Source organism: Saccostrea echinata, unplaced genomic scaffold, assembly GCF_033153115.1.
Source record: "Saccostrea echinata isolate AGI-Se365-2 ecotype Australia unplaced genomic scaffold, CSIRO_AGI_Sech_v1 ptg000015l, whole genome shotgun sequence".
NCBI lineage: Eukaryota > Metazoa > Mollusca > Bivalvia > Ostreida > Ostreidae > Saccostrea > Saccostrea echinata.
Window position 1 is genome coordinate 6623889 of NW_026889764.1, and position 24280 is coordinate 6648168.

Genomic DNA, 24280 nt, shown 5'->3' on the forward strand with positions numbered 1-24280 from the left:
AAATATCAGAGGTCAGATCAGGTGCTATTGAGGAGTTAACATTCAGTGTCGACCGATCACACCCAGATATTCGAAGACAATTCAATTTTTTTTTTTTTTTTTTTTTTTTTTTACAATAACACTCTTTGATGTTTTTCTATTCTTCGTAAAGGGATGAAAATTTCGAGTTTTTTTCCCCGCATATTGATATTTTTAGGAAAAAATATTAATTTTGAAAATCGTCAAAGTGCAAAATGTCACTTTCAAAGATCACTTTTATTCAGTTGATAAATATCAATATTTAACTGTATTTAACTGTTGAAAATGTAATAAATAACAGTATTTAGCTGCTGAAAATGTAATAAAAATATTCTTGAAAATTGTTTCTACGCAGAATTATTTAAATAGATGCTGCATTTTAGAATACATGTAAAATATGAATGTTAAAAAAGATAATACATATAATACATGTAATTTTTTGTGGATATTTACTGACATTTGAGTGGAACTATATTTATTAAATTTCTTGTTTTCTTGTTTCGAATATAATTTTGATACTACTATAAATTCCTGCCTATCTAAACCTAGCTGAGTATCTGTTGCATTTTTTAAGAAATCATCGATGTTAACAAAACATGAACAAGATTTTATAATTATTTGTACAGAAGAACATTGATATCGCGGTCATTTTCCTTAAATACACCAAAATGCAAACATTCTTTAAAATAGATAATCGAGGGATTAACAAACAAAAAACTTAAAAAAATACTTCAAAATAGTCTTTACATGAAAATCAAAGCATCTATTTAAATCTCGTTTCATGACAGAAGGTTAAAAATGATTAAACTCCTTACCCTTTTCACTGCTTATATAACCAAGGACATTGACCATTATTTGAACAAAAAGACATATTTTTTAAACCTTTTTATTCATGAACGATGATTATTTAGATAAAGTAACAGTGTAAAGATTGATGAAAAGTGTATTTCCCAACATTTAAGGATTAAAAAAAAATTATCTACAAGATTACCATTTTTGTTTATTTATATGGATGCTTCCAAACATCATGGGGCAGGGCTTTTCTTTATAAAGCATCTGATGCTTGGGGATATAATTTACTCTTTTATTCCATGATAAGCAACTATCCTGAATCGTGATTAACTTAACAATTCGTACACTTAAAAGTTCAGCAAGAGGTCGGGAAATTCAGACTGCCACACTCGAAGTTGTTGATGTGAGATACAAAATTTATCGTTCTGAAAGAAAAAAGATAGAGTGGACTTAATCAGAGTTTGGGTTTCAATAAGTAAGTTATTTTCTTTACATTTTTATATTTCTTCCTAATATAATTGCATGAAATACTCCCCTCTTTCTAGTATTACTGTTCTTAATGAAAGCAAACAAAATCATCCCTTTCTGTACCTATTAATATGTACACCCTTAATTTAGATGTATCGTACTTCAGATTTTTACTCGTCCTGTCACCAGATTAGTTTAAACAGAATTAACATTAGTCAAATTTTCACTTTTTCAAAATAAAAGTAAAAATATAATTCAGGATATAGTCAGGGAATGAAAATATGCAAACAATTAAAAAAATGTATGTGTCACAAAATGCACTTTTTCCGAGTTTTGTCACACTTTCATCTAATAAACTTGCGTCTTTAAACCCAGTAACCCATTCCTAATGTGTGTGACAATAGTAGATAAAAAGAAATCGTGTTAAGTTGTATAGGATAATGATTTTTAATACGCTCTAACATTGTACGTAACATTTTTGGCAATTATTAAATATGATTTCCAACTTGTATTCATATCAGCTTTAAATATAAAAAATTCAATTGACCTTTTTGTAAGTTGATTAAACAAAGAAAAAAAGTTGAAAACTGGCATTTACTTCAAAGATATAACACTTTTTTTAAGTCAACACACGTTAGATTCATGAAAGGAATGTAAACATTCGTCCCTCCGTTAAACACAAAAAGCCGTTTTAATGGTTAGTACTAGACGGTACAAACTACAGGTATGGCTCGTCTTAAGAATCGACAGACCTTAAGTAGTGTGTACCAGCTAGTGTTAACGTGTTTTATACCCCACTCCAATGAGCACAGTTGACCGTTACAAATTTTCTAATTTTTTTTTTTTAACATTGAAAAAATTATTAGGATGTCAACTGTGCTTAATATGTAGGAGTGAATCAAATCACAAAGAAAGCAACTTCAACTGAAGTACTTTCACAATACCATAGAATCAAACGGACACACCTCTACATGTATTACAAAAACAAAAATTGGTACCTAATTTAGTTTAATTTTTTCCGTGATTACGAAATGATGTCCAACAAATAGGAAATTGGATACCTGCCAAAAAAAAAAAAAAAAAAAAAAAAAAAAAAAAACAAACAAACCCCGATATACCGTTTTTATCAAACATATGAATTTAATTATAGTGATTTATTATAAACTAGTGGGTATTTTTTTTTTTTTTTTTTTTTTTTTTTTTTTTTAACAAAAAAAAGTTCTTATCTTCTTTATCAACATTAGCGAGTGCAATAATGCGATCAGGGTCAAAAATAATAATGCACTGCATCTCAGCTCTAATTCCTCGATCTGTGTACACAATTTCAAGTCTTCATGTCAAAAGGATCTTAAGTTATTTATTGTCTGACCATGTTTTTCTTGATTTGACCTTGAATGAAGAAAGCGTTCAAGGTCAAATATTTTGATGCAGTGCATTTAGTCTTTATGTTGTCTTTCTTTTTTTAAGTTTGAAATACAAATGTCAGAAACTTCTCATGTTATGACCTGGACTATATTTTCATGTAAAAGATTGACCTTGACTTTATTAATAGGTCAAGGTTAAAAAAAGTTGGCAGTCATCCTTCCTCTTTACCACCTCTGCATGTTTCAAATTTGTAGTCTTAATGTCAAAGTGTTCTCAAGTTATGGTCTAGTCATGTTTTCTCAATTTGACCTTGATGAAAAAGGAGTCAAGGTCAATATTTTGGTGCATTGCATCTTGTATCAAGGTCTTCCAATCAAAGTTCCAAGTTTGAAATCCAAGTTTGAAATCCTAATATCAAATGATTTTCAGGTTATGACTTGGACTCTATTTGGTGTGAAAGATTGACATTGACCTCATTAATTGGATCAAGGTCAAAATTTTTGATGGCATGCAGACCGCCTCTGCATGTTCCAAGTTGGAAGTCTTTATAACAAAGAATTCTTAAGTTATGGTCTAATCATTTTTTTTCTCTAATTGACTTTGAGGGAAGAAAGGGGTCAAGGTCAGTATTTTGATGCAGTGCATCTTGTATCAATTGTCTTCTTTCTATGTTACTTGTTTGAAGTCCTAATAGCAAAGAAATCTCAAGTTATGGCCTGGACGCTATATTGATGTAAAAGATTGACCTTGACCTTACAAATAGGTCAAGGTAAAAAGTTTTGAAGGCATGCACCACTCCTCCTTAATGTCATCTATCTATGTTCTATGTTTGAAGTCTTAATGTCAATGGTTATTTAAGTTACGGTCCGTACAAAATTTGGAAGAAGAAGAAGAAGAAAAACGATGTGGAAAGGGAGACATAATGTAATTGTGTATCCCAGCATAACAGCAGATAAGAAGCCTAAGCCTGAACAGTCAGATATAAATTTCTTTCTCTATGATTGAATTCTTTTACGTACCTTTTAAACATATGATGACGATTAATTTCCAGGATTCCTCTGATTTTTTGTGAAAATAATGTGGAAGAAGAGTATCATCACTTTCGTCTTCTGTGTACATCTAGGTAGGAAAATATACAATTTCATTTACATATAAAGATAATTATTGAAAAGAATCTCCAGAGATTCGTGGTTTTCTTCCTGAAATTAAGTTTCATTTGTCAGTAGAGATATAATTTCAAATACTGAAGATTTGGAAAACCATATTATATACCTTTATTTTTCATTGAATGAGAAGTTATTACTTACTGCAAAAGAAAATCTTTTTGATTTAGATAGCAAGATATGCATTTTAAATCTTGATTTCCTCACGTTCTTTACCATTCTTGGCCATACTTATCAAATGTTGATGATATTGATGATATATTTTGCTTTGTATTTCATAAATAAGGAATTGAAAATTGATTTCATAAGACAGTGCTGAAGTTTTATTTCTTTTTTACCTAGTACTCCCAATGCAGTTACCGCCCGGATTTCCCCAGTACACATCAGACCTAGAAGCCACACTTTTGAGTGAGCTGTTCAGCGGAAATTACTCTACAGTAGTTCGTCCGTCATCTCTTGTCGCCGTCAATGTTAGCTTCATGTTGTATACAATTAATGATTTGGTACGTGAATGTTGAACTGTTGATTAGAAACTTCAATAGATGTAAATTAAACAATTAAAATCTTTGGAAATTAAACCCCCAAAGTCTCTGAACTATTCAACCACTCAGGGCCATTTTAAAAATCGAGGTTACTTCACTATTGTGCATTTGATAGGATATTGAGGGTAGCATCTTACCTTGCTGGAAAAAAAATTACAGAATTCCATTTATTGCATCTTTAAAAGTTGGTTTCATTGAGATCCTTCGTATTCTATATAATACTGTAAATGTTTTTTATATGGTATGTACTATATTTGGCGGATATTGAATTTTCAGCAAGTTAGGAAAGATCTGATTTAGCTCTTTTGAATTTGCTTTACATGAACATTTACATGTACATGTATACACAAAACATTTGGCAATGTACTTGTTTTAGCGAAGGCTGCTTTCCGCGAAAGGCGCTAAATAGAATGCACAGCCAAATGTAATACTTTTACAGTATGTACTCTACACTTCTTGATCTTCATTATTCTGTTAACACTTCTCTCATAGAAACAGTCCTAACAAATGATACTACAGTTAACTATCGTAAACTATAGTTAACTAAAGTAGGTAATATTTTACAATAGCAAATCAAAGTTTTTACCATAGTAAATCAAAGTCTTTTTACTGTGGATTGCAGATTGTTATATTCTATGTTCTCCAATTTATACCTGCACATTTTTAATATCAAATAGAAATATTACTTGTACATGTATATTCACATACTATTTCCAATAATTTACATCATTTAAGAAATTTTGAGGTTCAAAATCCTCATATAGTGTAGTGTAAAGTATCATAGTAAATCAAAGTAATTACTATAGCTAACTAAAATAGCTAACTAAAATAAATTATAGTTAACTACATGTATACTTATATTTTGTTAGGGAAACGACAATGGTTGTAAGTTTGACAAGAAATCATTTTATGATTAAATGTTATATAATATCTTAACCATTTCAAGAAAGACTTTGTTTAAAGAGACTAACATTAAAATTACATAGATTTTATTATATATGTCATCATTGTGAGTCTAATTTACGAGGGTTGTCCGTAAAGTTCGTGGACAAGCTAAAATACGAATAAAAGTTGTGTTATAGCTATTTATTGTTAGCATATTCATAATCCTTTACTATATGTGAATTATAAAATGTAAAATTTTATTCAAATTTAAATGTATAATTACAATTATGAGTTCATTATTAGACTTGGGATGGTGACCCGGAGCACGACAAAGCTTTATTTAAAACGTTATTTTTCACTCTATACATTTCATTTGTATTTTGTAAATTCCGCAAAAAATGTGGATGACTTTCACAGTTTGACGTTGACAAAAGTTTTAGCATCAAACCTGCAAAATTTGAATGTTCAAAGTTTCGAAATGGCAAAGAAATCGAGGTAAGAATCTATGAAGACAGGATCGTCGTTGTTCGAAAAAGGGACATTTTCGGAAAAGGTGGAGCAGAGAGCAGTGATAAAATTTTGTGTAGACATCAGAAAAACACCAACAGAGACTCATAAATTCCTTAAACAGTCGGGAAAACATAGTAAAGTAAGCCGTTCTTTAGTGTTTAAGTGGCACAGAAGATTTTCGAACGGAAGGGACAGTTTACAGGATGACCTGCGTGAAGGAAAACCATCTTTCCGAGATTGCAGTCTGTAAAAAATTAAGTTCGTGACGTGATTGACAGTGATCGGCGACTAACAGTTCTATTTCCATGTATAAAGTCGTTTTTACGCAGACAGAGGTATTATGATTTTCAGGATCTGAGACAGGAAATGTTAAATATTATTTCATCTATGAAACCAAAACAGTTCGTTCACATTTTTGATGATGACTGGTTAAAGCGACATAAGTAATGTGTTAAACGGTGACTACGTTGAGATAGGTTAAATGTAATTAGCTTTTGACGTAACGTCAAGGATTTTTATTTTAGTGTTCCGGGTATGAGTGTGCGTCTTTTTTTTATCTGATAAAAATATAACTATTTGTGTCTGTTTGTGATGAAAACTTGCTATTAACGAAATGAAACACGAATTTAACGAAAATAATACTTTGATATATTTTATCGATGTTTGCCAGTTATTATCAAGGTTGTCCACGGACTTTACGGACAACCCTCTTATATTGTACAGAGTTGAGTAATCCTGAATAATGCCTTTTGCAATTCAATTGGGAAAAAGGGCATTCCTAAACCCTGTTTTATTTGACAATTTGCGGACATAGTCCTATTGTAAAAATAATTTGCACTGCAAAATTTTCCAGCTTATGCTTTAACAAACCATCTACGTCTTTATAAAAATAGCTCAACCTTTTCGATTTATCTTTACAGAACATTGTTGATCAAACACTTTCTGTGTCTGGAATGCTGTCCATGGTATGTTGTTTGTTCGTTTTAGTAATCAATATAGAATTTTATATAAATTTTCTCAAATTTTAAAATATGAAATCATTAGGCTGACGTATAGTCGATGGAAAAAAGATTATGTAGAGTTGATTATTCCAAATGTAATCTGAACTTTTAGTACATAATAGTTTAAAGCAAATACTGTAAATGTACATTTTTCCACCTGGTCCCAATTCTGCGGAATCACAATTTTTGTTCAATCAACGTTAGAAAAAATATGCAAATATTGATTTGAACTAAATGCGTTTTAAGTACATTGCGTCATATGTCTATGGAAAATTTGAGACCACGTACATGTACATAGCGTAAGTTATTCCACGCGGGAAAATTTACGTCTACAATACAAATTGATTCCTTTGTGGTCCTTTTTTTTGATTTGTTAGACGGAATTCTCTTGAAAAATACATTAGTACTTGGCAGAAGTGGTAGAATCAGATGATAGTTTTCTTTAATTTTAATGGCTTCAAAATAGCTTTATTTTGATCAAAATGAAGGGTAATGCTTTATTTTGGTCAAAATGAAGGGTAACTGTGTTTTGTAGAGGTGGCTGGATCCTCGTTTGGCGTGGATTACAAAACATGATTATACGCCGGTTCCCTTTCTGTTTAATACAGAGGAAAATACATGGACACCAGCAATCTATGTAGAGAACTCGTAAGATAATATCATACTTTGAACATTATGGTAATACGATATGCATGGATATCTATTGTCAAAGTTAAGACTTGGCTTAATATATATTAATTTGTCTCTCTGAATCTGCTTTGAAGAAAAGATACTTTCTGAAATTGATATACTAAAAAATTATATTCTGTTTTAATACATTTCCTCACGAATTTGACAAACACACTTACAAGATGATTTCAAGCAGAGAAGGTATTAATAATGTTTTCCTTGACGTTTGTTTGTGGGAGTAAAACTGTCATGGAATAACACAGATACAGTTTTTGCAGGTGCATGACAAAACTCTTAAATGAACAAGAAATTAGTAAGCTACAACGCTTACCTGACTTGCATAGGCCCAAATTTTCTCAGTGATGTAGATTTTTATTTACAACATTATACATGTATTTGTATACCCATCATAACAAGATTACATGTATTGTTTTTCATCCTTTACATAGGGACCTTGCTTTTAAAAAAAGTCGTCTCTTCATTACATAAAGACATAAATATCATCAATAATTTACTTGTTTTTCTGGAGCGTATTTTTAATTTTTTTTTAAAATTTTATTCCAATCCAAAACTTTGATCCCTACTCTTGAAACATACCTTATCCAGGGGGCAATTATCTGAACAAATTTGAATCTGCAATCCCTAGGGAGGATTGCCAATAAATAGTATAATTAAATAATATAAATAAATAAATAGTATAATTAAACATAATTCTATATGAATTTCAATGTAAAAATTTAGCCCCTTAATATGGACCCGCCCTGCCAAATGTAAGAAGCCTAGATACGTCCTTCCTATGAATATTCTTTGGATTCTTTGGATGTTTGTTTAGTAACATTACTAATAATGGGTTTTCAGTTCGTGAAGAGAAGATAATTAAAAAGTTTTTTTGTACTGCAAAATCATCTATTTTGTGGGGTCACATTTTCGTGGCTTTTAGGAAAAATTACTGGTTCGAATGATTTGCTTTTGTGGTTAAAAAGTACTGAGAAACTGTATTTGAACTTTGACATTTCGTGGAGGGCAAGACTTCGTGGGTCTCTCCATACCACGAAAACAACAAAAATTTAACCCCCTCTAAATTGGTAACGCAGTGAAACTTTAAGTTTCTATTGTAGCATCACCCTCCAAAAGAAGAGGTCATGATTTCAATAACTTTGAATGTACATTATATAAGCCTTCACATTTTTTTTTTAACTTATCTGACCCTATGGCTCTTTAGAAGAATGACGACATGACAGGTTCACTTTTTCTTAATTATCTTTTCCTAAAGGAGGACAGTTTCACTTTTCCTGAATTATCTTTTCTTAAAGAAGGACATGGTCCCGTATATGAACAAATCTGACTTCCAATTACATGTGAATAATTTTTGGCACGTTTGCTTAGAGATGACAAAGTGATTTTGAAAAAAAGTTCAAAATGTGAGAAGTTTACAGAAAACACACGACATATAACAAAAGATATATGTAATGAAGACAGACGAGTAAACGAACTTTGAACATCCTTTATTCACAACTTAGAACGGTTGACGTTTTATTTACTGCTTTGCAGTTTATAAAACAGCCCCAAACGCTAGTTGTACAATGTAACCTGGGTTGTAATTAAAATCTATCTTGAGTTTTTTTTTAATCTGGTCTTTTGTAAAAAAAAAATAAATAAATAAAATTAAAACTCTCTTAAAAAGTTATCCAACCTGGTTAAAAGGATAAAAAGCAAACAAAATAAAAATCGAATATACCCTGCCTGAGAATATTTTCCAAATATCGTAAGAGTGGTATTTTGACAATTTTTATCCCACATTTAGGAGTTTGAAAAACAACTCTTTTTTATTTAAATATATAGGTGTGTACCTAAAAACTTTTTGAGTAACTGTTTTTGACCTGGGGTCACAGATGGATTGTATATTAATTCTATCCTATGTAAGCAGGTCCCGACACAAAATTACACTTGTTATTTTTAGTCCTTTTTAATACATCACCTTTATATTCGGATTAGCTACTTTGAATCTTTTTCTATGGACCTTTAATTTCCTATGACACTTTATTTCAAAACTGTTTGATATTCAGAACATTAATATGTCTCTCAAATTCTAAATCAATTATGGTAATTTTGGTAATAGTATTTGAATATAGAATAGCACCATTGACTATTGAACAATATTATGTATGAAATTAAAGAATTTTTATTTCTTGATTATAAAAAAATACGCAAATAACTTTCGTAAAGGCTTTGATTTACTATTGCAAAAATTTTGATTAACTTAACGAATAGATTATTTTGAACGTTTTATAGTTGAAAATACGGAAACCATTTCAATAGTTAATCATGACTTTTTTATATCTTCACTCAAGAGAAAAAGCTGTCTCATAAGTAAAATAAATTCCATATTCAGGTACAAACCACTGAAATTTCTATTAAGTTTTCTTTGATTTTCTCTTTACCTCTGTCTTTCTTAACGCCGTGTCGTAGGCTGATGTCATAGTGAAGCGATTGAGGTATCATAGCTATGCAATTTGTAAACATGGATACCAACAATTTGTAACAATTTGGAGAAACTTTAGCAGTTTCAGTCTCAGTATTGTTTATTTACTCGCTTTCTTATAATAACAGTTCAGGGAATATATTTTTTACAACACTCTTCGTGAAAGGGAGAAGGGTCGAGCGTTTTGCCGCGCTTCTTCTATTTTTTTTTTTTTTTTACACTTTGAAAAAATATCACTTTTATTCAATAAACATAACACAGTATTTTACTGCTGACAAATGTAATAAACTATAGTAATTTATATATCTAAATCATCTAATTGTATTTGAAAATATACCATATTCAGAGTCACCGATATACTTTTATCACTGTATAATTTGTCTATGATCAGCTAGTAAAGTGTCAACGAAGCATTATTTTTACCTAGGTAATAATAAAAAAAAAATCTAATAATAGATTTAATACCTTAAGCGAAAAAAAGGAATCATCAATATGACCTTTATTTAAGCAAACAGTAATTGGTGAAGTTAAATGTTTAGTACTATATGAATAAGTAAATTCAATCCGTTTTTCAAGCAGATTTGCAGAAGCAAGTGTTACGAGAGTCATACAAAAAATACGAAGACAATATTGCTCTTCATGATATCATTTCTATAAGATTTATCATCAACACATTTTCAAGTGAAAAAAAAAAAAAAAAAAAAAACATTTATATTGTTGCTGTGAGAAGTTTCATTCTATTTGATTAATTAGAAATTATTTCACCACGAAGCACTCTTAACTACATTGTTACGTCAAAAGCAACGTCGTGAAAGTTACTCACAATTACTCTCCCTCGTCATTTCTCACAGGGTTTGTAGCGCCTTATTAACTCGATAAAAAGGTGTCGATAGTACTTTGCATATAGTTTGCTAACAATTGTTCGAGTTGCATATAAGTTTGTCAGTGTTTCAAATTCTTACTGCGTAGCTCTACTTTTTTAAGTTCCACGCCTATCACTTTCCATGACGTCACAATGTCTTTTGACAAGGTTTTTAATGAAAATCTGTTTCCGCACGGACTGTACATCGCCCGGTTCACGTTTCTACCACTCAGACACTGTCTTTACCATTAATAAACAAATGCACGACCCATTTCTGATATAATTCCTGGCTTCACCAACAATTTCAGAGTTTGTTTAGAGGTTTCCCGAGTGCGAAACAAAATTATGTCGCTACTCGCTGTTCCGTGGCGTCCTTTAACGTCACCTTTTTAGTTTTTTTTTCAAAGAAGACTACCTGTCTTCTGAAACTGATTTCTCTCTAAAGAAGCAATTTATTACATTTCAATATGGTACTTAAAATTATAAACCAAAAGTATATTTAAGCGTTTAAATTTCATTAAGTTTAAGCGCCATTTGTTAAAGATATATCTATAGACATTATTTAGTGTCTTTTAAAAGAATTACTCAATTTTATCCGTGCTCCGTAACCCTATTTTCGCAGTTTTAAATTTGAAATCTTATGGATATTTTTCATGATATAGTTGATTTTTTTAAATTCAAATTATTTTAATTTATTGTTAATTAAGGTATGCCTAAAAATTTGGTTATTATATGACATTAAATAAAATGTTGACAAAAGTCTACGAACTTTTTGAATGACCCTTATACTTTAAATATAATATTCTTAATCTAAACCTAAATTTTAGTTCTATTTTGCGGGTAAGTAAGGCAGCATCCAAGTTATTATTTTGGAAATTTACACCTTTTTTGAAAAATGTCATTGATATTGATTCATGGTTACATGTACCACATGATTTCAACTGCACTTTCCATGTATTATAGTACACAAACGTTTGATCTTCGCAACAATATGTGTCAAAGTTGAATTTTAGAATTTTTTGTTGAATGTCAAAAATGACAAAGAAAAGACTGACCGGGATTTAAAAACGACTGTTTGTCACCCTCAAATACTAAATAAAAATATTGCTGAGAAGAAATACTTCCTGTTTTATAGCACCAGAAATTGACAAGATTTTGTTTAATTAATTTTCCTGAAGGATTCAATTTATTTTGAGGAGTTAAAATGTATCATTAAATAAAAAATCTGAAATCATAAGCTCTAATGTTCAGCTAACTGTGACGTCATATTTTATCGCAGATTTCGCCATATTTGTGTGTAGCCATAACCTAATCATTGTTCACATACGATGCACTATTGTTTAGAAAATACGATGAGGGAGATTTAGGTTCGTGATTTGAAATAAAGAAACACAACGAAAATATCATTACCCTGTTGTAACAGTTAAACTGTTAAATTAAAATCAATTCTTTCTATTACAATTAACCGACTTTTTTTCAATTTAAATTTAATTGCTTCATTTTAATTTTAGTGTGGAAGATTTATCGGTCATCAACGATGAAAATATGCCAATGAGAATTAAACCAAATGGAGAAGTAAGACGCACTCCAGCAGGGGTATTTAAAGTGTCTTGTGAATGTGACGTCACATATTATCCGTTTGACAAACAGACTTGTCACATCAATTTAACAACTTCCGGCTACACTCAGGGAGAAATTGACCTTCACTACGACGAAATCGTAGTTGATCTGTCTGACTACGTCATGAATGGCGAATGGGATATTGTCTCTGCATGGGGATCCTCGCTGGATAGAACGAGGACCAGAAATGGGTTCAAATTTGCAACTTTATCGTTTGGACTACAGTTGAAAAGACGTTATTTGTTTCACACGATTAACACCATATTCCCCGTGTTTCTGATGGGCATGCTCATTCCTTTTGTGTTTAAGTTGAGGGTGATAGAGGAGAAAATTGGGTATTCCTTGACAGTACTGTTGTCATACGCTGTATATCTGACGTTGATTGCTGACCATATACCTAGCACGTCTGTGTCTGTGTGCTACTTATGTAAGCTAAAATGTCTTTTTTACCTATCTCTACATATTTCTTGGAGAAAATATTCCCTAAATAGTCTAAATTTGAAATATGTAGCTTTATTATACAAGGAATGCAAAAGGGGTTTACTTTGAATGAATCATTTTCCTTTCAGATTTTTTCAATCAATATCAATTATTCAAAACACATTCATAAATTTATCAAGTGAGATTTGATATTTTTGCTGATGTATATGCATCGACATTTTCACAAACTTAACACTGTTTATGATAATGATAAGATCCTATTTCTCTTGTAGCCGTATACTTGGCAGTTGTTCTGACAACATCAACTTTGTCGATTCTCATCGTTATTACTGGATCTCGGGTCTCAACCCACCAAGGGGGCCTATCTCCATGTACCAAGGCGTTTGCATACTGTCTTGCAAAAATGTTTTGCGCTAGACGCTCTTGTTATTATGATAAAACAGACAATGTCCCCGAAGGAAAAGCCGGCGAATTTTACATAAACCGTAATGATAATCTATCGTCCAAAGAGTTTATGCCTGAAGAAAAAGAAAACTTACCGAATGACGATAGAAGTAAGGAAATGACATGGGAAGAATTTGCCAACCTTTTGGACAATTTTTTTTTCTTTATGTTCTTCCTATTTATAATGACGGTGTCTCTTATACTATTCATTCTTCTGGGTACTAAGTATCAAAACTATTAATCTTTTACATTATTAAATGTGGATTATGTTAATTATGTTAGGGGTAATACATTGTACAAAGATCAATAAAAAGATATGTAATGACATGTCCGCATTGACTATGTTAGATGTATATTTGTTTCAGAAATAGGAAGATGCTGCAAAGTAAACCATGGCATATATATCCACAAAATATTATTATAATACATTACCCATAGGAATTCTATATAAGAAGCATATGAAAAGTATTTTCGAACAAAAAACCAAAAATCACAACCTAATTCTTACCTGCAAAAGTAAATTTACACAAAATTGCTTCCTTAACGGTTATTCAATGGATTTCAATTGAGTACAATGGATAGCGTTTCACAAAATAATCTTGAAAATCAATATTTTAAGCAGTTGACTATAAGTGAATTAAAAAAATGACCAGAAACATATTTATCAACCTGTACTAAAAAATACAGGCAATGGGAATGAATTTCTGCATCTCAACATATGTCCTTTGATATTGTCTAAATACCTGCCAAATATCTCATTGAGATCTCAAGGCACAAAATAGTTATATCCAAAAATGATGCTTTTGAAAATATCAGGAGTACAACACCTTTTTGTGACATTTTGAAAATTCGATAGTTTTTGAAGATCTGTGAAAAAACTAAAAACGGTTTATGTAGGAAATAAAGACTTTTCTGATAATATTCAACGTATTGAGCTTTAAATTGTTAACTGTAGAAACTTTCGTTTGATTAAGTTGTGGTGATTGCTGATGATGAAAAACTGTTATACCATGTCAGGAGAGCAACAGAAAAAAATGTAGTGATGCCAAAAAATTGATTTTGAAAATATGTATGTCAACAAAGAATTTTCAAATTTTAAAACAAAAACCGACATACCATTTAAAACTTAAAAATGTTACATAAATTACAAGCAGCATTAATGAGAGTCAACTATCTGTGCATACCCAATTATGTCAGGAGTGCAACATTTGATGTGTTGCTTGCTAGCATGGAAAATTTTTTATCAGTATATGATTTTCTGATTTCTATTTGGAAAATAAGGACACAGAGATCATTTTTACCAAATAGATCTATCAATTACAGAGTCTCTGTGTTTCTGATCTATATTTCTATGGTCAGGAGTGCAACACATTTTTTAAAGATCCAAATTATATGATGAAAAGACTTCTATTCACACTAATAAATATTTTTTAGATCAATAATGATCTATATGAATAATTTAGTACTAACTTATTTCCAGTTTTATTATTAAATCTGTCTTTTTTTCAATTTTATCAATCCAGATGTGTTTTATCTTTTCTCTGAACTTTTTTATGAGTATAAAATTTTATGAGTGTAAAAAACACTCTGAAAAATTGAAAGATTGATAAGTAGAATGTTTCTGGTTGACCTCAGTTGCTTACAGTGTTTGTCCTTTAAAGTAAAATATTCTTTAAAATATATTTATCTTCTCAATACATATTTTAGCTAGTTTTTAACATAAATAGGGAATAAGTCTAGATATAAAGCCAAGTTTGAATACTTTCATGTGTTTCAGTTAATAAGTACATGTGTAATGGACTATAAATAATGCACAATTTCGTTACCACTTGATATTGCCAACACCTTGTGAAATTTTGTGTTTTATGGTTTTTATTTAAAATTTTACTGCAGTCAGGATTGCAACAAAACTGTTTTATAATTATCAATGAGCTTCATCTATCTTTACTAAAAAAATAAATTGCAGTAAATGTTTGATACTATTTATAGTTCAAATCATTATGTCTATCAACATGTTACAGATATTGTTTGGACATTTTACAGTCAATTCACAGAATAGTTTTCATCACTAAACATATATTTCTGAAAATATATTTCACAAACACATGTTCATATTTTGAAGTCTAAAAAATATGAAAATATGAAAAACTTGCAGTAAATGATAAAAAATATCAAAACGACGAACTGATTTTACAAACGTTGAATTAATTATCGTGTGTTTTAATTTTTAAAACAATGTTTAATAAAATACATATTACATGTAGTAGTTGCAGAACTGTAGCGATTTATGTTTAGTCTTTGAGCATAACGCTACAGATCCCGTGATGCAAATATGGTACAATTCGATTTTCTGCCCACGGTTGCGGAGAATTTCTCCACTTTCCAGCATTGGTCAATCAACTACCTTTCACTCCCTAATTCTAGACATATTCTTTAATCAACATATATATTTTATCCACCTCCTAACCCTACATACCAATAAACTCGCTTGTTTTGAATTTTTTGTGGAATGGCAGAAAGTTCAAAACAAGTGAGTGTATTGATCTGCAGAGACGATTGTAAAGGGTTAGGAGGTGGATAAAATATACAGCAAATTAAACCCAAAAAGCTCTTTGTTGTTGCTTCCATATTTTTTTTTTTTATATGAAATGTGTTTCTGTATCCGATAATGGAATTGTTTACAACATGTTGATGTTTGATGCTCGATGCTTGATGTATTTATGTTAAAAATCAGACTTTGCGTATTTTGTACTTTTGTAATGTAGAGTAGTAAACTGAAGTTGCAGTTTACTATCAACATTATACAATTATATCGGGTTCGGTGAATATTTTATTCCTCGGGTGGCTAAATCATCGTACTGACATCAAAAACAGCAAGAATCGTTCTTGTATGATTTAATGATTAAATAATACAAACCTATTAAGCAAACCATGCCACCTTCCTTGTTTGCATGATTGCTGAATTCCTAGCCAAGCGTAATGAGCGAATCGGGGTTAAGATAAATATAACCTGTTGAATTGACTTGGAATTTCTTATTCTATCTTCGGTGTGATATAGAAAGAATAAATGTCAGGCACGTAACATCAATTTAAAAAGGGGGACATTATAAGTAAAAAAAAAAAAAGCATTGAAAAGGTGGGTTCACTTCTTATCCCGATTCTATGTGCTTGAATTGATGTTCATTTTGTTATGTTCACAGGAGTGGAAGTCCGGCACAGGTTAAATAATTTTTAGAACTAGTTGTATCAATTCGGAAGTTCTCATCCCATTATTAATTCCTAGAAAAAATAAATCCCTATGTTCACCAGGAAGGTCAAATGCAGGTGAACATACCTTAGTATTTTTTTCTACAATGTTGGATATCAGCCAACCAGAGATCTAGGAATAATTCAATCGTATGATAATACAAAAATATATGTAGAACGAACGCCTTTTCGAATGCAGGATGTGATATCTACTACCGGTATTTGTTGCAATGTGCGGACTATCCTAAGCCTCTGCTGATACCTTGGTTTAGGTTCGTCTTTTCATGAAAATTGACGCGGTACAATATTAATGTGAAGTGTAATTGTTAAAGTTTTCATAAGGTAACTTCACAGCCTTTATTCAATTTTTCTGATTGAATAATACTAAATATGGCGCTCAATACCCGTTTCTGTTTACTGTTACTCCTCTTTGACGTGTACAGAATTGATAACACTTGAATTGAATTTACAGTTTATTGGCCCTCAAGACAGCAACTTTTTCCCAATGCATGCGCAGCAGAGGGAATAGTTGCTGTCGTAGGGGTCAATAAACTTCCTATATATTGTCCGAAAAATCAGTAATTAGGTGTCTTATTATACCGGAGACTTTACTTGTGTCACGTCACGATCTCGATAAAACCAGAAGAGTTCCGAGAAAAAAACGCAAGGAAAATAGAATGCTGCCGATGAATATAATAGTTCGATTACTATTTCACCATTGGCAAATAGCACAAAAGGTTTGCTACGGTAAGGGCTGTTTAGAAAAAATACAAGTTTATTTTATTTTCTTTTTAAAGAAAAAAATTCACAAATTCACAGAGGTATAATAATCTATCACTCAAGCTCACTAAAATGGTGCAAATGATGTCGCTGGGGGTTAAGCGTAAAAAAATAATGAAATGTCAAAGAAAATACTTTTTGAATGAATGCATGAATATGTAACCTTTAAGGCAAAAATACAAAAATGAAGTGAACAAATCATATTGAGATATTTTATTTGGCCTATAGTGATTTTTTGAAACGTACGTTACTGTCGCCAACATCGAATAATTACACTTAAATGGCTATTTTTTGTAAAAATAACAGTTGAATCTTAAATATGATTTGATATCCCCATGTCGCCAGAAACAAAATAAAAACGGACTGTGACATTAAATATAGTATAAGTATTCGGTATTGTATGCCTATAAGATTGGAATACGTTTTATTTTGAAGGAAACTTCTTGAAAATTAAAAATAAATGGTACAAAGCCTTGCATATGTTACCAATACTTTGAAATTACATTCTATCTTCCTATTTTACATGCGTATGGATAGGCATGAAACATTCGTTGTATTAGTTTAATAGATGAAATAGAATGATATCATAGTTAAACATGTGACACTTTTTCTTCTATCCAACAACTGTATTCCATGCTCCAACCATGATTTAACAATGTCTTATTGTTAGCTTACTATTTAAGAGAAAATGATTAAATGAAACAACCGTTACCGAAACATTCGTTACCAAACCTCTTAAAAAAGAAAGATTTATGAGTTCAAACATCTTCTGCACATATACGTGGTCAAATATTTTGCGCCAGTATTCAAATTTTGACATCTGGAGTTCGGTACTGCCTTTTTATGATTTTTTTTCTAAAGTCTAGACAGTGTTGGTGAGTTTGTTTTCTAGAATGCAATAACAATGAATCAAATGGAATGAATTAGTATGTAGCTGTTAATATTTATATAACGACCGACAACAACTACGCAACCAGTATCAATCTACGCCTGAATGTCCTCTATTAGTCTTCAAAGGTGTTGAAACATTCGTTACCGAAGGTAACGAATGTTACAAAAATTTTAACAAATCATATATCAAAATTGCAACAATATTTACAGAATTTCTCTCATGACTAATTGATCGAATGTAAACTTTATTGATTGATTTGTATCATTTTAAGCTTAAGTTGCATAAATTTTAATATAAACTGATTCTAGAGAAGCATTATTGAACACACACATTAATTCTGAAGAAAAACGTTAATTGAAATTATTTTGAAAGTCATTTTTAGATTGAATCATATGATATTGATTAAACAAAGGCTTGGGTTTCTATTCTGAATCTACATCAGGGTTTTTTGTTTCTCTCTTATAATTTTGATACTGTTAAACTCGCATTTTATGTTAAGTAACGTACGTTTCAGCATTTTATTTTAGTTGAACTATGGCATTGACCCAAGCAGAAATAGAAGGGAAGTTTCCATTGATGGTTTAATGATTTCAAGCTAAAAGTCATCAGAAAAATTGTTATTTACATTATTTTAGGTTCTGTTAAAACGTCTATACAGACAATTTTACATATACATGTATCTCTTATCCGTTTGTACATATACAGTTCAAGGAAAATATGACACGATGATATATATGATGCAGTTCAAATTATGATTTCTTTTGACATTTTCAATACCATGGCACAAGTAGAGCAGAAATTACATCTCATAAATTGGTCCATTTTGTTGGAATTAAACTTAAAAACAGTAAATATTACTTCTCATGAAACATTCGTTACATACGAACGTTGTTGCAATTGAAAGTGTAAATAAGAACAAGATCACAATTCATGAACAACATTTTATTTAACGTTTCTATAAATGGATCCTCTTTTCATTTAGAACCCCATTTGCGCTGGACAGTTTCGATTTTTCTTGAGGCATATTTGAAATATAAAATTTTAAAGATATGTCAAATTCATTTGAAGAAAAAATATAATACGACAATTTGACTGCATCAATTCATAAAATACATTATGACAGTTGACCTTTTTTGTCTTATCACGAAAGTAAATAGACTGATTTGCTCTTGACATTGAGGATTTATTACAATCTATATTATTTCATCCTAAAATCTTAAAGGAAAACTATAATATGATATGTAACGCTTGTTTCTCAGCAAATAATGATCAACAATATACCTTTATTTCAAATTGACGTAATTTCTTAACCAATAAACTTAACTTGAAAAAATCTTTGGGGATACAAACTTGATATGTTGATCTATCCAAAAATATTATTAGTAGATGGATAATCAAAAGTCGATTTTTGAAGAAAAATATCTTGAATTGCACCAATTTATTGAGTTTGGGTGTCTATGATATACACAGCAATTGATTACAATATGCACTTGGGTGCAAATTTGACCTGGTTATGGCTTTTTAGCAACAGAATTCCAAAGAACATACTTAGAGTGCGGTATTAATTTTAAATTCGGCTTGGCAAAGATCAGGTGCCCATGTTGGTTGCAGATTAACAAAAAAATGAAGTCAAATGAAATGTATTACAAGTATGTTCTATGTAACACTACATCCTTTTGGCAGATTGTCTGAAAGCTCTGTCCATTTCTGTCAAGCGGTTAAAAAGATTTCACTCTTACTATAGCAGAGACCCAAGTGGGCTACGGACTATACATATTCAGGCATAACATTTATCTTTATCATATTCACCTTAATAAAAAAAGTATAATTCAAATACAAACTCTTCACAAAATATTGTCTGAGCAAAAAAAATCACATAGTTCATTTCCATTTAAATGTTACTGTATATATAAAGGACATGGGTAAATTTGTTAATCTTTGAGAGTTTTTTCTACTCTTAATATTTGGACATTTGAAATAAAAATACATGAAAGTACTTTCAATTTTTCTAAAGATACTGTACATGGGGATGAAAATTTCAAACTGATTTGGTAATACCCAGAGAAAAATTGTGTCAGATATTTTTTGATTGACTATTCTGAGACATCGCGCTACGGACTATACATATAGTATTTTCATTTAATGAGAGATCATAGAAAAATAGTTGCCTTTTTCAGTAAATATTTGTTAAAATCATCAGCTTGGAGTTCACGCGTGTTTAATAAATCCTTTCATTTGGATATTAAATCAATTTATACAAAATCCTGTGAAATTTAACAAAATAAAACAAAAACTTTATATAAATTTACAATAAGAGTAAAATATAAATAGTCAGAACAAAATAATACATGTCAGAATTACATGTAATTGGTGGTCAATATAATAAAATATTGTTTAAAACCATCTAAAGACCAAGAATGAGCTTTAATTTAGAATCTAAGAAGAATGAATTTCATGTGAGCATGGGGGCTACGGACTATACCGCTAAACATCTCTATTGTGGACAATCAACTTAAAGGAAATATAATTGTTTAATTAAATTTTGGGCATTTTTTTTTTATTAATTGATTTTCTATATTAGTTCACACCACTTAGCTTGAGTATTTATAATACCATTCTTAAAAATCAATTGTCTAATGTACTATGTACTTTCAATGCCAAATGAAATTCCAGTTCAACTAAATAAAGCATAATTGATGTTCAAACTATAATGAATAAAAGCAACAGGAGCTGAAATTAAATCAAGGCATGATTTGTGTGTGTGTGGAGGGGGGGGGGGTGTTACGGACTATATTGTTTCATATTTTTTTCGATTTAATGTAATGCATATAACTCAAGATCTTCATTCAAAAGGTGTACAGTATCAGTATATAATTTATCATAATCATATGGTGTAAATCAAACAAAAAAAAAATATAAATTGCAAAACATGATTGACCATTTGCAGTAAAAAACATAATAGTACAATTATATTTACTCATAAAGAATCAACGCTTTTTTTTAAATTAACAATTCAGTGACAAGTAGATTGGGTGGCGCAATTATAAGAGTGAAAAGGCCTCACTTTGTACTAAATTGCAAAGTAAGGAGTTGATCCTTATGTTCTGGGATCAAATCCCACAATGGGGTGTTAAGACTGGTCGACGAGAAGTAATAAACCATTGAATCCCCATTTTGCAGTAGACACAAGTTGGAAAAAAATCTCTTGCTAATACAGAAGTACGGTTATATGGTCTGTAAATTTGCTAAATTTATTTGTAGAGTCCGTAGCCCTTTTGTAAGTAGGATTTGTGTGGCTAAATATTCTTTTAAAAATATTCCAATGCTAATCATTGTAAATGGATTGATAGTATGTATCACAAGAAGGAAAACTTCATCATGTAGATTTAGAAATTTGTTGCGACCACAAACATAACAGGACAGACTACAGAAGCAAGCCTTTAGTTGAAAAATGTTAATTGTCAGATATTTTATGTTTAATTACAGTGATATTTGTATTTAAAAACATTGCATTTGTTTGAATAAACACATTTTTGTATTGGAGTTATTGTATCAATAATGTATATGACTTTTTCTGGAAGTTATTATATTGGAGCTACGGACTATACAGGGCTACGGACACCAATCATTCTTCTATAACTTCTTTTCGTGTTAGCGCAAAAGCTATTCATTACTGTTTTTTACTTTACTGGTAACTGTGAAAATATTAAACAAGAGCATGATTAATTCTACATTCTTTTGTTGAACACAAACTATAATGAAATATGGGGCTACGGACTATACAAAATATTATACCAGTATGGAAAATAAAATACAAAATGCACAGGCATTTTACAATATAACCACTATATTTTTCTCATAGTACTTTTTTAATTAAGTTAAATAAAAAGTTTTAAACAAATTATATTTGCTCTTTTTTGATAGAAATTATGCATTTATTCCAACATTGATAAATCTTAAATTATATAACAAAGGTATATTTGCACACATTTTTTCATAATTTCCACTATTTTTATCCTTTTTCTTTTCTGCAAAAAATAAACTTAACCAGAATGATTTCTCTATAATAAAGTACTTTTATTTTGGAATGTTTCATTCAAAATAATTTTAATTAACCATTATTTAAAATGTAAAAAATCAAGTGCAACAGCATAACGCTTCAAAAATTATGAATCTTTGACTTTATTCTGTTGTTTTCTTCAAAAATGCAGATACTGTATATATGATATTATATACCAATGGAAACATCTCATTCTGATCTTTGCAATGCAACAAAAGACATTTAGATTAGATGTAACTATAAAGAGTTACATCTATATAACATCATTTAGTTGGAAATGGGCACCTAATCTTGGCCAAGCCGATTAGAATATTGTTAAACAATTGCTGTTAAGCTGTTTATAAAAAAGCGGAGATCAAAGTGGAAAGAATGAAGAATCCTCTGAAGACCTCTTAAAAATATCAGTAATTACGTGCCAAAAGCCATTGTACAATGTACGTAGTGTTTATTTATGTTCACTATCTTATAAACATGTATTGGGGAAACAAAGGGTTCACTTAAGAAAAGAATGTCGGGGCATAGGTTTGAAATAAACAGTGGGGGGCATCAGCATCTTTATAATCATTTCAATTACCTTACCACTGTATTCTTTCTATGAAAGTTCGAATTTTGGACAGAAAATATATCACCCTACTAATAGTCCAACTTTGAGTATTCCGATCCAAGGACAACGAGAAGAATTCTGAATCAGAAAACTAGGCGCGCTCTTCCCTTATGGTTTAAATGACCACATAAATAATGTAGGGAATATTTCAAGCACACAATGTGCCAATGTAAATGTGATGGGACATTTTCGAAACTCACCTAGACGTAAGCGTAGTTGGGCGTCGATCATACAATAAACCAATTATACATGGATGTCTCTTTTGATTAACTTTTACCTTACGTCAATGAACAATTAAGTCTTCATCACATTCACACTAAACTGTATTCGGTTTCCTTGAAATTTTTGAATGGACTCTTTGAAGAAGCTTAAGCAAGTCCATACTTATATTCTTCAACTGCAGAATACAAGCTAGTGTTTGTGATTATGGATGTTGCCCCTACGTGTGTCGGAAGATAATTCTGACCATACCTGTCGGTTCCTTAATCTTAAATTTGCCAACAAAGGAATAGATGCTGATAACATAAGTTACATTCTTAATCATAAAAAAGTGCAGTCTTACATTCCACCATATTTCAATTTCAAGTCTTCATCCTGCATTTCCTACAGATATCCCCAAACTGTTGCTTCCAAACTTTTCAATTACAAACAAACCCTACAGTGCCTAGATATTGAACATCTAAAACAAAATCATCCTAAGTGTTCTTGCTCTTCTTCTTTTTTCAACTACAGTCCCGCTGGATACGTCATTACTAATGATGATAATAGAGTTGAAAATGAAAAATCAATCATCGTAAAAGGTCCTCAATACAGGGAACCCCGATCTTTCAATTGACGACAGAACATTTCTGTTATGAATTCTGTCAAAAATTATGCCAAACGTTGGGATAAATATGAAAAAGAAGACCTGAACACTCTGTCAGAATGGATTAAACGTTTTAGACATGTATTAAAGAATCGTATAAGAAAATTAAAAGGAAAAATGCAAACCATCTATCCTTCCGTTTTCACTAAATCGGAGGTTAATAAAGAACTTAAAAGACTACATGAACAATATGCAATTATGTAATGATGTAATGGTTCCAGCAGACAAGGCTGATAACATTTTTGTCTTTGTTTGTAAGGCTCATTATTATAATTGTATTTTTTTCGAAGAGCTTGATTTTAATTCTACGTCTGGAAATCCTATTTACACTCGCAGTTCGCTTTCAAAGGATGAAATTCTTCAAAATCACATTTCAGTGTATCATACCTTAAACATTCCAGTCAACCAAGGTGAGTTTGATCTACCCTACCTATACTGGATTCCTAAACTTTATAAAAATTCTTACAAACCAAGATATATTGCCGCGTCCAATGTTCTTCCAGGCCCCTATCTTTACTCCTTAACAAAATATTGACTGCTGTTAAGGAGAAACTCCTGAGGTACTGTGCTA

The 24280-nt window shown here is 30.7% G+C and overlaps 1 protein-coding gene and 1 long non-coding RNA gene across 2 annotated transcripts in view; one reads left to right on the top strand and one right to left on the bottom strand.

Annotated features, from left to right (window-relative positions):
- Nucleotides 1-24280, bottom strand: part of LOC133187460 (uncharacterized) — a 204496-nt gene that overhangs the window by 23416 nt on the left and 156800 nt on the right. The gene's annotated exons all lie outside the window — the stretch shown is intronic.
- LOC133187949 (neuronal acetylcholine receptor subunit alpha-5-like) overlaps nt 4157-24280 on the top strand; it is a 40996-nt gene continuing 20872 nt past the window's right edge. The window contains exons 1-5 of the mRNA XM_061323345.1: nt 4157-4309; nt 6664-6708; nt 7280-7392; nt 12269-12804; nt 13091-13372. Of these exons, the coding sequence (XP_061179329.1) occupies nt 4157-4309; nt 6664-6708; nt 7280-7392; nt 12269-12804; nt 13091-13372 (1129 nt within the window). The remainder of the gene's footprint in view (nt 4310-6663; nt 6709-7279; nt 7393-12268; nt 12805-13090; nt 13373-24280) is intronic.